This window comes from Podarcis pityusensis, assembly GCF_964106645.2.
Source record: "Podarcis pityusensis genome assembly, chromosome: 5".
Classification (NCBI taxonomy): domain Eukaryota; kingdom Metazoa; phylum Chordata; class Lepidosauria; order Squamata; family Lacertidae; genus Podarcis; species Podarcis pityusensis.
The window spans coordinates 71,035,948-71,052,961 of NC_138032.1; the positions used below are offsets into that span (position 1 = coordinate 71,035,948).

Here is a 17,014-nt window from a genome sequence, read left to right on the forward strand (position 1 = left end):
TAAATAGAGTAAGGCTGACTGGAGGAGAGATTGTTCTTTTCTTTTAGAAAGTATTAAATACAAAGCTGTAGCATACAGTGCATGGCTACATAAAACTGAAATTTAGATTTAACCTGAAATACAAATATTAATAAGCATTATTAAGGAGAGTAACAGTGTAATCTTATGCATACTGTGGCGTTTGCCCATTCTTTGGGGATACCTTTGTATTGGGGGAGAGAAAGGGTTAATAGGTTGACCAATAAGAAAGCCCGGAGGAGGATCCTGCTTGATTCTCAGGCTCAGCCCAAGGTTTTGACAGTTAGTTCGGTTGGTTCGTTTGGGGGGGGGGGGAGATAGAGGAGTCAGAGACAGGGACAAGACTGAGAGAGAATAGAGTGACAGTGTTTCGAATATATTTTAAAACATGTTTGTGTTTGAAATAAACTTTAATCTTTATTGTTAACTCTACCTGACTGAGACTCAATATTTCACCAGGGAACCCTGTGTTTTTTCCACAAAATTGGTGGCAGCGGAAGAATAAAGTAGTGGTGTACAGATCAATATTGGTGTAGTTGTGGAAAAACCCAGTGTGCGAGGCAAAGCCAACGTAATAAATTGAAAAGAGAACTTGAAGCTATTCTGGCAGAGGTTTAAGACTTGTGGATGGGTGAAGTGAGCTTGCAGGTCAGTGTGGAGACCCAGTGCAGGACTTCGGGGCCAGAGTCTAAAAGGGAACCTAGCAGGAGGGAATAGCAGTGAGGAAAATTTCTCTTCTCAAAAGTTGTCTTGCTGAGTTGCAGCAATTTACCTGGGAGTAAGCCCTGGTGGGGCTTCCTTCTGAGCAGACTTATACAGTGATGATCTCAAAACCAAGAATAATAAATACTACAACTATAGAATGTACAGTGGTACCTCGGGTTAAGGACTTAATTCGTTCTGGAGGTCCGTTCTTAACCTGAAACTGTTCTTAACCTGAGGCGCCACTTTAGCTAATGGGGCCTCCTGCTGCCACCGTGCCGCCGGAGCACGATTTCTGTTCTCATCCTGAAGCAAAGTTCTTAACCCGAGGTACTATTTCTGGGTTAGCGGAGTCTGTAACCTGAAGCGTATGTAACCTGAAGCATATGTAACCTGAGGTACCACTCTAATACAAAAAGTTTCCACAGCCATTTATTAGCTTAAGCTATTCACTCCTATTATGAAACCGAAATATAAATTAGAGAAGAAAAAAGGAACAGCAAAGGGAGGTGCATCATGAAAGAGAAGGGAAATTATAAAACCATATAAAATGAATATAATAAAGTTCAATATCTAAAGTCTGATCCTTCGTCACATTTATAAAAGGAAGCCATAAGCCATGGAAAGTTTCCTTATGTCTCCTCCCTTCTGGCAGCTAAACCCTTATGTTTAGCTGCCAGAAGAACACAAACCCTTATGAAGAAGAACATAAACCCTTATGTTTAGCACTGCAGAACAACTAAAAATGCCGAATGGAGCGCAGTCAGTCAAGGATAAACTATATAGTGTCAAGAGCATGCTGCAGAATAAGCCCACACAAAACCGTCAGTCTGGCAGGACCTGTCATCTTCAGGATATTGATTAGTATGTTTCAAAAAAAAAACTTGGCTTCCAATACACCTTCTTATTTCAAGACACTGAGATGCCCACTTCCACTGTCTTTCAACAAGTAGATTTTTGGATTACCCTCAACACTTCTGGAGATGCCTTTGAAAATGGAAATTTCACTTACTTCCAAACACGGTTTTTACCGGGTTTTAGCCAGAGGAAGTAGACTGGATTATGGCACTCCAATTATATGTTATAATAACTTTTAATAATAGTTTTAATATTTATATGCAGCCTATCCAACTGGGTTGCCCCAGCCACTCTGGGTGGCATTCAACAAAATATTTAAAACATTAAAAACCTCCCTTTACAGAGCTGCCTTCAGATGTCTTCTAAAAGTCAGATAGATGTTTATTTCCTTGACATCTGATAGGAGGGTATTCCACAGGGCGGGTGCCACTACCAAGAAGGCCCTCTGCCTGGTTCCCTGTAACTTCACTTCTCACAGTGAGGGAACCGCCAGAAGGCCCTTGGAGCTGGATCTCAGTGTCCAGGCTGAATGATGTTTTCCGGTGCAGTCCAAAGATTTGCTTTTGTTCCATAAGGTAAATCATTTGAGGACACAAGGCACCTCAGTTCGTCAAGAGGCTTTGCTTAGGGTTGCCCTGTTATCAAACACATGGCAGGTTCTATGTTATAAATCAAGCACTGCTAGGAGTTTGCTTTTTGTTTTCCAGTGTATTTCTTATCAATTAAAAAAATTGGTGTGGCACAAGGAAATTTTTATTCTGCAAGTGTGGCCCAGAGAAAAAGGTTTGAGAACCACTGCTATATGCTAAAAGCAAATTCATTCTATGAACTATGGTCAACATGCAGCCAAAACAGCATACTAGAGAGCTATCAGAAAGTTTCTGGAAAGCCCAAGATTTTCAGCACACACAAAACTAGGGGGGGGGGATAGTGGGGGGGGGGGGAGATTCCAGTTAGCCCAGTGAGGACTGAGCTAGAGGGGGAACAGAATAGCATATCCTGAAAAAAGGTCTGATGGGAATCTTGAACAGAATCACGCCACACTGCAACATTTTGTTGCTGGTCCTGCTTGCCTTCTTTAATAATATTCCGTAAGTTGGATGCAGAATTTGTCATCATTTAGTGATTGCAGGAAGAACAGATGCTGGCAGGTCTATCTAGCTGGTGCAATCTACATATCAGATGTGGTGATACGGGAAGAACTCCCGCAGAACCTATGACAGGAGGGCAGGAATGAGCAGAGAGTTAATGGCCTCTGTGAGACGCACTTGTGTAAGCCCAGAGCACTGAAATGTGCCAGGCAGAAGCTATTACAAAAGACAAACAGGTTTAGCAACAAAACCTTTGTTTGCCGTCCTAGATTCATGTCTACACCCAGAGCATTTGCTAACCTACTATAGCTGCTCATACGGATCCCTCCCCACCAAATATTCCCTGCTTCGGAACATCCTAGCAACTTGAATAAATGATTCAGATATGAGATTCCTCACAGTACTGATCATCTCCCATCTCCTACTCAGGGAAAAGCGTGGGCAGGACCAGATCATACCATACTATCAACATAGAAGGATAAAGGTTGTCAGGCAGATGGTGATAAGGTGAAAATGTGCCTCTCCCCTGGCCCCCATTTAACGAGAATGTCTTTTTCACATATAGTATTGTGCTGATGTCAAGTTTTTAAAGTCATGCGATGTTACACAATCCCAGAGGGGTAACTACACTCATTAAAAACCATCAGAGTGGCCAGAGTCTTTAAAATATACCTCTTATATAGCATTGGCTTGTATACACCAAAACCCACATCATCAGATCCAATGATGGGCCCAAAGTTACCCAGTGAGCTTCTTGCGTATGTGGGGATTTAAGCCTTGTTATCCCAGGTCCTAGTGTTAACACTCTAAACCACTGCACCACAGTGGCTCTGCATAAGTATAGAAAGAAATGAGGGGCAGTTTACAGGAGCAGCTCTGGCCCATGGGACAATTTGGCATGCAAGGCCATTTATTATAAAACCATGCCCACTTGCCAATCAGCTGGCATCGCTCTGCTGGGGCGGCGAAGAGGCAGGACTCCGTTCTGTGTTGGCTGCATGCCAGTTCCCCTGCCGGGAAATGACACATGCAGCTGGAGCAACAGGGCTCAGCAGGAGCGAAATCCTGCTCTGTTTTGCAGTGCACACCAGTTTGAAAGCCGGTTTACAAGCAGCCCAGAGCTACTCTTTGAACCTTCAGTTTTCTGTAAACTCTACACAGTGAAGCAGATTAAAGGGAGAGATGGATCAGTGCCACACATGAAAATCAGGTCCTATCAACAGGATAAACGTTTTACGATTGATACAACTAGGCTTGGACACGTCGGAACTGGGAGTGACTAGATCCCAGGAGGAAGCCACTGTCCCTTGCAGAGTTCTTCCTGTGCCCCGTTCCCCTTGCCTCAGCAGTTGGGAGTCAGTCACACCCACTCCCAGCTGGATCATTCCGTCTTTTGCTGGGTTAGCTTTTTAATTTATGCTCTTGCATAGCAAAGTGACACACCTGTCTCTGAAGAGGGAGGGAAGACTCCTTGAAGCAGCAACAAGGAAGGGTTTAAAAAAAAAACCTAATACAGGCAAGCTATATTTGAAGGAATGCAAGTGTAACATGTCACTTTGTTTTTCACAGACACGCTGAAAACTAAGATTGTTGTGTGTGTGAGATAACAGAAGGGTTTTTAACTGACCTGAGTGACCTGTTTTCCAGCTCTGCATTTAAGAACTAAAGTCAGGTCAATTAGATTACAGCATTGGCATTCATTTACCTCTGCATAGTGTATGTTTGGAGAATCCATAATTTGCTAGATTAAAAGGCAACTACCCTGCTCCACACACCCTTTCTCATTTTTAAATACTGCCTAGCTGTGCATTTAAAATACCATTGTGAGCGGGGGGGGGGGGGGTGTCACACACACCCCAAACAAGACACTCCCTCTCCCCCCACTCCGCCAATTGCTGGGGCCAATTGCCGTTATACATGCTAGTATTTTTGTTTCAGAGATTTTAAACTGTGGGACACATCTCCTGCACCTAGAGATATACTTTGCCTCTCCTGTGCCACCCCCCGCCAAATTCTTTTTTCCCCTTCATGGTGCTGCCATGTGATTTGTTTGTATTATATTTCTCTTTGTAGAGATGCCAGAGCTGGTGGAACTGTACAAACCCTATTCAAGACAAGATAAAAATCCTCCTAGCCTGGACTCAGCCACACCTTCCTTTCTATGCAAAAGGCTTTTAAAGCTTATCTACATAAAAGGAGGAGGTTCCCATTAGTGTTCTCATTATATAAGTTTCAATGCATTTTAAAACATTCTTCTTCAGGGTGGGAATAGTCGACTAAAGAATATGTTTTCTTCTTCCCAAGTTAAAAACATGGTTGAAATGCACTCGAGTTTATTCTGCTTGCACTTAGTTAATATTATAAATCATTTCAGGTGTCCTCCTTGTTTGGTGCTACTCTCTCCAGCCATGGTATTACAACAGAGGTAAGAGCGAACTAATGTGGAGATGGTTAGAAGATTAGAAGCTACAAAACCCCCACTCTCAGGCACGAAGATCACAGGCAGGGCTATTTTTCTAGGAAAAGTAGTGCCAAACTCACCATGAACACCTCCCTTGTTCTCTTAAAATGGCAATAGTGCCCATCTTAGAGGTGCCGGAACTGAGTTCCAGCTGAAAAAAAGCCCTGCTCACAGGGGACGTAGGGTTAGTCAGCAGCTCTCTGCCTGACCTCCCTCACAGGTAAGAACCAGAGGAAGGGAAGAAAATGCCCATAAAAATTCTCCACAGCAGCAGTGGGGATCTGGCAGCACACAGGTCAAGTTATGCTGGTCTGGGATCCTCATTTGACCTGTCAAAGTGTCCAGTGGGAGTTGGGGGAGCTCTGGATTGACCCCTGCTGAACACAAGGGGGTCGTTTGCATAAATATTTCCAAAGGGTGAGGAACATCTATGACTTCTGACTAGGCACTGTTGACTTTACCATTTTCAGTCTTTATATGGCCAAACCCTACACATGCACCATTACACGGTACTGAAGAGAAGCAATGGGAAACAATGGTAGACTGTGGACTTTCCTTTTATCATGCTAAAGGTCTCACCACTAGGTTCCCTGTGTTATCCCGTTATTTCCATCCCGCTGTTATATGGAATGGAAATGGCAGCACATAGACAACTTCACAGATTGCAGCACTTGGGTGACTGGCTCTAGCATCAAATAATATTTGCATACGATTATAACACAAATGACAAAAGTCAATGTCTACAACATACACGATAGCTGCTACAAAAGTCGTCTGGTCTTACTATTGCTAGATCCTGCTAATGTCTTGAGTTGCAAGTCAATACTTGAGTACTTTTTCTGCAGGCACACGGATACTCTTGTGTTTTTAAATTACTGTTGTTTCATATAACATTGTTATGCTGTACATTAGATGCCATCTTTGGATGCTCCCACAGAAAATTTTTATTATGGCTTTAATTGTGCCCCCTGAAGAAACCCACTCTTTACTGCTAAATCGGCGCAAATGTTAATTAAGTTTTCCGTGGATCGACGTTTGCTCAGATTCAGAAGTAAAAGTGGGGTTTCCTGGGAGAAAGCAGTGAGGCAAACAGAAAACTGCTCGGACCCACACCTAAAAGCACAGGACAAGTGGAACACCTCTTGAGTCTGTGCTTTCTAGGTGTGGACAAGACGAAGTGTGGGCTAGCTCTTAGACTGAACAGATTACATACGGTGATATCAAGCCCACGGGATGAGAGCAGTAGACGAAGACTGCCTGTGCACCTTGGTGTAAGCTTTGGTAATGTATGTGCCCTGTACCCCTCATACTACTGGGCTGGGGAAATAAAATTCAACATTGCCAGGACACAGGTCCTTTCAAAACAACAGAATATTCTAATCAATGAGAATATTTAGAAAACCATGCATGGCAAAATGCTCTTGAACCTGTGCTATCATGTCTGAAGTCATAACTTTCTGCACAGATCCAGCACTGTGTAAGCGGCTCGGTTTTCAACACAGCTGATGGAGGATTTGCTTTCAATATGTAGCTGCCAGTATCCAGCTTTTCTTGTTGTCCAAGCTGTACAGTACTGATAGCTGCCTCTGTATTTTCAGCTGGGATGTTCTTGTGCCCTGCCCCTGCCGATATCTGGAGATTTCCATCTCTTTAGAGGCAAACACTTTCCCTAAACAGCTATCTGCAAGATTCTTCTGAGAAAGTCAGAGGAATTCATAGAGTATAAAAGCCAGTATTTTGTTACTGAAAGATATAATGCACATGTTGTGATATTTGCTTGACTGCAATGGGAAGTTATTTTCGAGTCCTTCAACATATTCCTGTGGGTCTGATTTGTCACTGCAAAAGGTAGGAGTACTTGCCACACAGGGCTTTACATGCACCTGCAATTTAGGAGTAGGAAGAAGATAGAACAGTTGTTGGCATCTAGGGTCCTATCCTGCTCATGCTACCGCATAATGTGCTACCCATCATATTTATATCCTGGCTCCTGCCCAAAGACAGATGGAGGGTTCTCATTTCATACTTGCAGGCACCCTGTGAGATGGAGACAGTTGGCTTTGCAGGGATCTGAACCTGACTTCAACCACATCCTAGTCCAGCACTCTAAAGGCTACACCACCCTATGTGTTAATTACATAGGTGGGGTCATGTTCTCTCACTTCAAGTTAGCTGAACTGCAGCCCTCTTTGTTTTAGGAAGGGACAGCTTGGAAGCCCCTCAGATGGGACTAAAAGACCTGAAGATGTTCAGTGTTCTGAGCTCCCTTCCCCGAATGGTGGCCTTTAATAAAGGTAGCGACTAAAATGCTGTCCTCCCTAACATACCTTTGAATCTTGGATGCAAAAGAAAAATATCACTACTGAACTTTTAGCACTAGCTGTGGCTATATTAAAAATTACACTGTTTTGTTTTTTTAATGCACAGCGTCTCGCTCCCAGAGATCTTTTGGTACCTATCTAGACTCCTCACCAAGAGGTTAGATGGGACACGTTTGGGGAGATCATTGAGCTGGAGCAAAGTGCCATATTGTTAACAGTGCGAGGTGGGTTTACAGCCTACAAATGGACATTGAGTTCACTGAAAACACAGCTGTAGAAATTCAGCATTCATACATCTGAACGTTTTCAGCCTTAATGATCAAAATGACTTGACAGCAAGTTCAAGTGGCTAATGCTGCAATTTCAGCAATTAGCATACATATACGTAAATTTCAAGTGCGAATGAGTCAGATAACCCACAAGCAAGCCAGTCTCCCACCTGACTAGTCATTAGCACCTGGCTTTCTCAGCTGTTGAGCCACAGAATAAGCTTCCTGCCTAAAGGCACTTCTGATCTTATCAGTATGAAAATTAAGCAAAGACTGGGAAAGAGGACTGGAGTGGGAGGGAAGAGCATTTTCAAAGACAACCTGCGGAAGACGGACAAGGGGAGGAAAAATTATAGGACTAGGCTGCTCTCCTTTACCTATGTAGAGGAGAGTACCTTTTTACCTTTACTTACAGGAGGAGGAGGAGAGTAGGCACCATTGAATGCAAAGGAACTTCTGAGTAGAAATGTTTAGGATTGCCCTGTAACCCACCCACAAGTTGCAGCTAACACCTTTGAAACCGCAACACTCATCTAGCTGAATGGACTCACAAACACATTTCCCAGCCTTAGCTCAATTGCATTACTAATCATGAGTCAAAAGGCAGTGCTCAGTGACAGCAGAACTGCATGTAAAAGTGAAACACAGTGGTCCATTTTACAGATTTATTCTAAGCAGCAAAATTGTCAGCGAACGAAAAGGTCAGAAGCATATTGGTTGCCTGGATATACACTTACCCCACCACCAGTAGTGCAATAGTAAGAAGAGAAAAGTTCAAAGAACTATGCAAATTGGAGTAGTAGTCCCATCCAACTATTCCTTGGAAGACTGAACTGTTTGTTTATTTCTCAGAATATATATAGCAACTTGATTGTAATAAAACCTGAGAGCAGTTTACAAATACTACTACACGCACTGTAAATATGAGATAGCTAGATCTTGGAGACATGGATAATAATTGTTGGTTCTTTTTCAGCATTGGTTGATGTTTTCCGTTTACTGGGCCAAGTCATTGTCTACAGATGCATCCCTTCATTCCATGTAGCAGCAACATACATGGAACCCTGCCATTATGGGTTAGTGTTTCTAGTTAAATGTTGGTCAACGTCTTGTTCCAAAAGGCCACAACCACAAGAAAACAGCAGCATTGTAGTGGTGGTGGGTGGGGTTTTTATTTTTAGCTTTTTTCAAGGCCAGGGTGCTCTAGAACATGGCAGAACCCTTTGGTAGAACTTCCCCCACCCCATTTATTTCGATCCATCAAAACATCATTTACAGAATGGCTTGAATCTGTGCAGAACAGGGAGTCTAGCCACAAGTTTCTACTCATCGGAGCTTATCAAGGCTTAACTTCTTCCAGGGTAACGGCAGATATCTAGCAAAGTCACAATAATGTTAGATGAACCGTTGTGTGGTCCACCCTTGGCAAGCATCAGGATCAGATGTTGCCCATAAAACCTAGCATCAAAAGAGTACCCTTTTTAATTTTTGTATTAAAGAAAATGATAATAATGACAGCTGTTACAGCTGTGAAGGCAAGCTAAAACCAGAGGAGGGCTCAATAGGGGGTTCCTACATGTACATACCTTGGTGTATGCCCCCCACAACAGAAGAGTAAATCATAGAAGACCAAGGAAGGCTGTGCATAAATTATACAGATCAGATTTCAGCTCCTATTGGGACAGCATATAAACACACACCCAGTTATGAGACAGGGCCTACAGCTGCAGAGGGAAGTGTTGGCACTCTTAGCTAGGTATGGAGCTGGCTTTTCAAAGGAGTTATAAACACAGAGGCACTAGAAAAATAGGAACTGCAACAGAAGCAAATATCATTGGACAACAAAAGCCTGGCACATTTCTTTGCTCTCCTTCATCCACAGAATGATTGCCATACTACTATAACAAGAGTCTCAGCTCTCTTGCTTCCAGTGTACATTGAAAACCATTACATTCCACTGTCAGTTATAGATGTTTGATGCTGTTTGACATTGACCGCAAGCTTTTTCCTTCATAAATTGTTACTGTCCCAACCAAAACAGGCATGGGAGTAGTGGAGCTGCAAACTCTTTCCATCCCTTCTGCAGTCCAGATATTCCCCAGCCCCCAGGCCTGCAAATTTGTGGAAGAAAAATCTTAAACACAAAGGCCAGTATCAGGATAAAACATCAAGCGTGGTTTGGGCCCAGAGTTCCTAACTAAAGAACCATGACTGGTCTCCAACTCAGAGTACCCCACACCTGTACAAAAATAGTTTTTCTTGCTCAGTGAAGTGCGGGGGAGGAAAGGAAGAGAACCAACTACGACAGCTAAAGCTATTTCAAACTGGTTTACATTGTGACATAGATCTATCCCACCCAAGGAACAGCCACAGAGGAAGCACTATGTCTGAAATAAAGAGTTCAGTGACCTAAAACGAAGTTTCATCTATGCCATTTGATCTCTGATGGCTGTTGCATACTGCAAGCCAATCATCCTCATTTTAGTCATTTGCCATGTATGCGTGACTTCGTTCTTAGTGTAATATATGGGAGGATATATGGGAGGAAGAAAGCTTTACCTTCCTCTTTGCATTGCTCCCAAAATTATACTGAATGAGATAATAAACATTCCTCACCAATAAGTACCTTCAGTAATATGTAATATTCAGTCTTATACAATGGGTGCTATTCAATATGTATTTTTTTAAAGGGAGGAAAGCAAAGCATCTGGTTGCTGTTGAGCCCTAGGGAGCAGCTTTGGGCAACCCATCCCATGATTAAATTCCTTTTCCATTCCTTTAAACAGCTCTTCCAGCCTACTTTAGCTGGAGAAAGCATTGCCAATGAGCAAGCATTAAATCATGGAGATTTTATGCTATAGTGTTCCTATAGCTTCACAGTCCAGAGAGGGGCATTTTCCATTTGAATCTGTGTATGCATTGTAGAACAAGTATTAGACACCCAGCAATCTGGGCTCTTCATCTGATTTTTTTTTTAAGGGTGTTTATTGCAATTAAGGAAGTAGACTTAAAGATGCTGACTTAAAGGTGTGTGGCTACGCAAGACACAAACAAGATCTGCTAGTGATCAAAAGACAGGACTTTATCCCTGTTTTCTCATCCTTGTCTCCTGGTCTCTGCTTTTCGAGTTCATGCCTGCCACTAGCTTCCCTTGATTTCTAACACCTCCATACTTTTCCACTCAACTAAATGGCACAAATCAGATAGGCTATATGCTGCATGTTATAACTTGCACAATGCACAGCATCTACTTCTCTTTCACACAGGACACAATCAACTATCTACTGATACCTACTTCATTGCACTGATATACAAGACCTTGGGTATGTGTCAAGAATCAATGGTGTTTTCCAGGAGCCAAAGGCAGGGTTAGATGCATGCAATGCCCCCCACCTTGGGTAGTCTGATGTTACTACAGAACTCTCCTTGGCTGTCTTTTCCAAGTGATGCCTCCCCTACTACAGTTCCATTTAGAATTAGAACAAAACCACCACTGGGCAGGAGAAGCTCCACATGGCCATGTGGCAATTTCTCCATGTAGGACATCAGCCAGTTGCCACAAGAGTCACACTGTTATCAGGCAACATAAGACTCAACAAAAATAGTTTTAGATTGTTCAGTTGCATCTATTTTAGAGACAAGTTTGCCAACTTCTTTGCATCCTTGAAATAGCACCAAATGTTTAGACCCAATGCCTCCTCAACCAATTCCCATCAGTGCCACCACTCACATGGCTGACGGTCACATATGATGCAAGTTGAAGTCCAATGCCATCTGGACGGAACATGTTGAAGAAGCCTGACTGAGACTGACAAGAGGGCTTAATTTGAGTCAAGGATCAGCTTTACCTTTTATTGTTGAACCTTAAGGTATTTTACATATTATGCATTGCCAGGGTAAAAGACTGCTGTCAATGCCAGACGGCAGAAAACGCACATTAAACTTGGCCTTAAGAGAACTCAGTTTTGCTGGAGTGGGCACCACAAGTATGATTTAGCCTGAGATTCCCACTCTATAAAGGCAGAAGAACCAAGAGCCCATTAGCCCTCACTGTAGCTGCCCAGCAAATCGTATTCAGTTGCCTTGGAACCTGGAAATATCATCATGGCTAGTAGCCATGGATACAACCTGCACTCCATGAATTTGCTTAACCCACTTTCATTCCATCTTAAGCCAGTAGGGATTATTACATACTGTGACAGCAAATTCTATGCATTATGTATGATGGAGTTCTCCATCAGCATGATTTATGCTGCCAAGCTATTGTAGTAGTAAGAACCATTTGCAAGAGAACAGCCTACAGTCAGCTTCTTAATGGGTTCTCTTGCTACTTTTCCTGCATTACACTTAACTACTTTTAGGATTTGAACTCTTCTATTCCTTCGCAGGCCTCAGCTAGTTTGGACTGCCTCCCATCGGCTTCTGTTAGATATGATCTTCCTTACCTCCCACAGCATTGCTTGCATTTGTGAAATTTAAAAGCATCATGAAACCTAACATATAATGCAACCATAAAGATGCTAGATGTTACGGACAGAAAAGCTTTAGCCAGGTGAGTTCCAAAATGCTCATCGCTGCATTTGACTCCCAGCTCTAGAAGAAAACTTTGTCAATGGGCCTGTCCCCTTGTGTAACAGACCTAAATATAACGCCCCCCTACTATCACAAAGCTTTACCTCTCCACTAGTAGGTCTCATATAGCCGTTGATACCTGAAAACTGGTGATAGATAAAAGATGGATCCTCGGTTCCAAAGCATGTGCTACCTTTGAAACCTTACCCATTTATCAACCAAAGAATTATATGGGGTATACTTTCAGATGAGATATCTCGAGTCAGTTTGGGGGGGAGGTGGGGTGATAGACCAGCACTTCTTAAACATGCGGTTTTTGAAACAAGGGGCTTTCACAGTCTGGCTTTTCATCAGTGTCTACAGTATCTCGTGTTCTGATTGAAGTTCCACACACTATTACTTTTAAGTGGTACTGTCAATGCTTTCAAGAACACTTGATTATATAAGTTTCAGCCTTCATCTTTTAATCTCACCTGATTTGGTATTGTGTTTGACTGACTGGTGCTAAGCTCCTGGGGGCAGGGATGAGTCTCCTCCAGCTTGCAAGTAATGTGGCTGGATATGGTGCAATGATGTGGGAGTCGGGGCGTTCCCTGGATAGTTTGGAGTATCCTAGGAATGACTGTGCTACACACACTTTTCCAGCAAGCCTTCCTCAGGGCAAGTCAGGCACGAAAAACTACTCTGCACAATGCTCTGCCTACGCAGCACAGAAGAGGGTGGCAGCAGGGAAGCAGCATGGGAAAAGGGATTTAACAGCTCTTGCATGTGGATTTTTTTCACAGCCAGATTAAAGCTGAACCACCATGTTGTCATGAGAGGGAACCTTCTCCTCTGGCTGCCACTGAAGGCATGGTAACCATAGAATATGTTTGTCTAGACCAGGAATGGGGAACGTGTGGCTCTCCACCAATGTTGCTGTTCTACAACTCTGCATCACCTCCAACCATTGAGCCATGCTGGTGGCAGGACCTACAGTCCAGCAACATCTGTAGGGCCACAGGTTCTACACTTACGGGGTAGCCCCATCTGGCCAATCTTCTCTTTGCATTCTAGAAAGGATCTAGGTCCTTTTTCAAGCATTCAGAGGGAGTAGGTCTGGTAGTTTGTCTCTGTACTCTGGTTGTAGCTGCTCTTTTAAGAGAGCTAAAAAAGTTAGCTGTCCCAAGGGTGATTTGCCATGCAGGATATTACTATTAAGACACACTCCTAATCAGACAGGACCAGCTCAAGGCCAGGCCTACATCTTCACAACATCCTATTTGTATGGTGACTGCATTTTCTCAAAAACGGGAGTGTCGATGGACAGGTTTTTAAGGACAGACATTTATGTGCATTGAGTAATATTAGCCTAATCAGGGCTCCCAGAGAAATCTACATGGCTGTGAGAGGACTGCTCACATAGTCTGCTGCAGGAAACAACCACCAAATACCAATGTACTTATGACAAATGCCTTCCAACAAGGGACAAAGTTGCCTTTATTCGTAGACAACCCCATCTGGGACCAGGTGATCCCTCACAAAAAGTTGTCTGGTAATCACTGTTCAATCAGGCTATAGCAGAGGGGGAGAGTGAAAGCAAAGCCACCATCAGCTGTGCTGAAAATCCAGCAACCTTTGCCTCCTCTCCTAGGACAGTTTTCATTCTAGATTAGTTGGTTTTTAACAAGTGCCAGGGTTTGGGGTTTTCCTGCTTCCTCTTGATATTTTTCCTTTTGTGCTGCGTCTTTTAGATAGCAAACATAAGCACAGGTGTGCTTTATTATTGGTCTTTGTAAGGTGCCCTGGGAGCCTTTTCAGCTGGAGTAAAAGGTTGGAAATAAATTGAATGGGTGGGATTTCATTGGGTAAGGGCCTGCAATATGAACCAATATGAACTCTCCCTTCTTCCCTCTCACCCAAGCAAGTCCTGCCTTCAAGTGAAGGCAAGTGACGGGCACTTCAGATGAAGGTATCTTTCAATTTTGAAATTAGGATTAGCAAGAACAGACATGCTAGCAAACAGATATGTTCCCCATATTAAAATACCTATCTGCCTTAAAGTCAAGTGTGTGCAACCTGCTCTGCTGCAATAAAGCAATCCCTCTCTTTCAACTGCCAAGGAGGAGGAAGTTGTGGTCTGCTGCAAAACAGCAAAGGGGCTGCGAAGAACAACAGAAATAGGACAAATGCAGCTTCACCATGAGAACTGAAACAAGGTTGTTCTGAGCAAAGTTACAGATCATCTAAACATGCAATAGCACAATACGTAGATATTTGTGGGTTTTCATACATCAGGCCGATTGGTACTGATTGTTCCTTTCATAGGATATTAAAAGCCTCAGCCCAGAAGCTTCTTATACTAGCTCAATCTAGGGCACTGCACACTATGGAATGTAATCACCCCTTTTATACATCCATCACATCTTTAGAGAAGATAAAACCAGGGGAATTCTATAGTACAGCTGTCTCAGAACCTTCTGCTAAGGTATAACCATTTAAGCAAGCAAAGCACAAGTTTACAGAGATAGAAGTATCCGAGTTATGCAGCACTCTTGGCCAGAGACACATTTTGAGCAACACACATGTGTTCTACAAAGCCTTCTCCACTCAAATGGTCAAATAAGTTGTTTCTCTGAGGAAGGAAAACTTACAGCACGCTGGGAGTTGGGGACTAGGCTGCCCTTAGGGTCCTCTTCCAACTCTACTCCTTTCTTTTTCCATTACCTTGTTTTATTTATACATCAGCATAAGTTTGGTGCCACTCTCTCCCCCCCTCTTGTGTTCGGATATACAAACTATGCCCTGCTTGTCTCCCAGCTAAACAAAAAATGTTGTCCTTACCTTGGTAGGCAGCCAAATAGAGTGTTATCAGCAGCACCCACCCTTTCCATAAGCCCTCCATGTTCTTCAGTGTTACTGGATCCTTCTGGTGAAGAGAGAGAATGCCTCCTGTCTGCAATGGGCAATCTTGGGAAAGGCAGCAGGATGGAGAGAAATTAACACCCACACGCTTGAAGTTTCACAAGTACCATTTGCCACACCCAGCCTCAGGTTAATGCAATTAATGCACATGATCTGCAAGAGCCAGAGCACTCCCAGATGAGAGGCTCCTCCAGTTTCTGTGTAATAGCCTAATCTCTGCCAGCTGACAAGATGTGGCTTCCTCTGTAGCTAAAAGTTGCAAGGCCAGGAGGCTGTGTGCTTTTATGAATCTATGTCCCAAGCACCTAAGCTGTGCAATGTTGTGAGTCTGCCAACATCTCTTTAAAATCAAAATACATTCCTACAAGAGTCTAAGGATAGAGAAGCCTTTTCTTCTTCTTCCCAGAATCACCTTAATATACCCATTACTATGGTAATGTAAATTAGGGGTGGTGAGAGGTCATTTAAACTTGCCAGATTCAAATCAGGTAGCTTGGAAGGCAAGAGTCCAACCCAGCCATGATGGTTTTCCAACTTCCAATCTGCGGTTTCCCAAGCACTCAAAATCCAAATCAAAGCACTAAGGAAAGGAAATCCTGCCTCATTTCTTCTTCTCCCCACTGCTTCATTACATCAGTTTACATGGAGAGGGGGACAAACCCTACAGGGGGCAAAATAAAGGAGTTGGAAAAAGAGGCCTAACCCCCATGGAAGACAAGGCTCTGGTCTTACCCCACCCCATTGGGCCCCAACCATATTCTTCGTCTTCATGGGATCCAATGGCTCCATATGTCCCTATAGACTGATATGGGAAAAGGGGGTAGCAGCCAGATGGGCTTGCTTTTTGCTCCTAAACTCATTTTGGCTCCATAGCAAACACCCCCCCCCCCCCCCAAGCCACAATATAGGCACCAATGGATCAAAGTTCCTTTGGAAGCAGGAGGAAAGGCTTCTATATTGCATTACACGGTCTACCAGCTTGCTCCCAATTGAGAGCTGGGAGGGTACATTATTCTCTGTACGGGATACAAGACAGGATATATTGGTGAGGGGACTTTGTATTTTTCTCTTCTTTCTCTTTTAATTACTATTTTCTGTTTAGAATAGTTTCTTTTATCAATGAATGGTGAAATCTTTTTTAAAAAATTATACATTTATTTATTTAGGCAACCCTAGAAACTTCCAAAGTTTACTACAGTACACTAAGGAGCACACTACTAGGTTGCCTTCAATCAGGACCTCGTTCAAGGCCTCACCAACTTCAAAGTTACAGTTCTTTAAAAAGACACACAGCTGACTTATTTAGTTAAGACTTTTATTTTGAATTACAGAAGCTTTAATGGAAAAAGTGGTTTATTAAAGCATTTTCTTGTTTTTCCCCAGTTTATACCTAGAAGGTAGAAAGGTTTATGCCACTAGAACGAAAACATGTAGTATGTTAGAACACACAAAAAGAAGAAAGATCCCAGTTCTGAGAGACTTCTTGTCCATTACAGAATCACCTTCTATGAGATCCACACATTTTAGAAATTCAAGCCAAAATTAAAAAAAAAATTGTGTCTACTTCCAACTGCACTACGCAGCCCTGCATTAAAATCTGACAACCTCCAAGGAAGAAAGGTCATTACTAAGAGGCAGCAAATATTCACCCTATATCAGTGCATGAGATCATTAAGCAAATGCCAGCATCAACATCTGCAGTAAGATTAAAACAAAACACAACAGCTGTTTTGAATTGTATATTCATTTTCAAGTAGCAAGAACTTGGAGCCAAAGAGCAGACAAACATCTGTTGGATAAAAATCAAGACAATGCCCT

At 42.9% G+C, this 17,014-nt stretch overlaps 1 protein-coding gene across 2 annotated transcripts in view; it reads right to left on the reverse strand.

Annotated features, from left to right (window-relative positions):
• The window catches only part of LOC308476813 (prosaposin-like), a 41,781-nt gene extending 26,506 nt beyond the window's left edge, over positions 1–15,275 (reverse strand). For both annotated transcript variants that reach the window (XM_081004731.1, XM_081004730.1), the window contains exon 1: positions 15,116–15,275. In XM_081004731.1, the coding sequence (XP_080860857.1) occupies positions 15,116–15,176 (61 nt within the window). In that variant the 5' untranslated portion in view covers positions 15,177–15,275. The remainder of the gene's footprint in view (positions 1–15,115) is intronic.
• Positions 15,276–17,014: the final 1,739 nt, after the last annotated feature.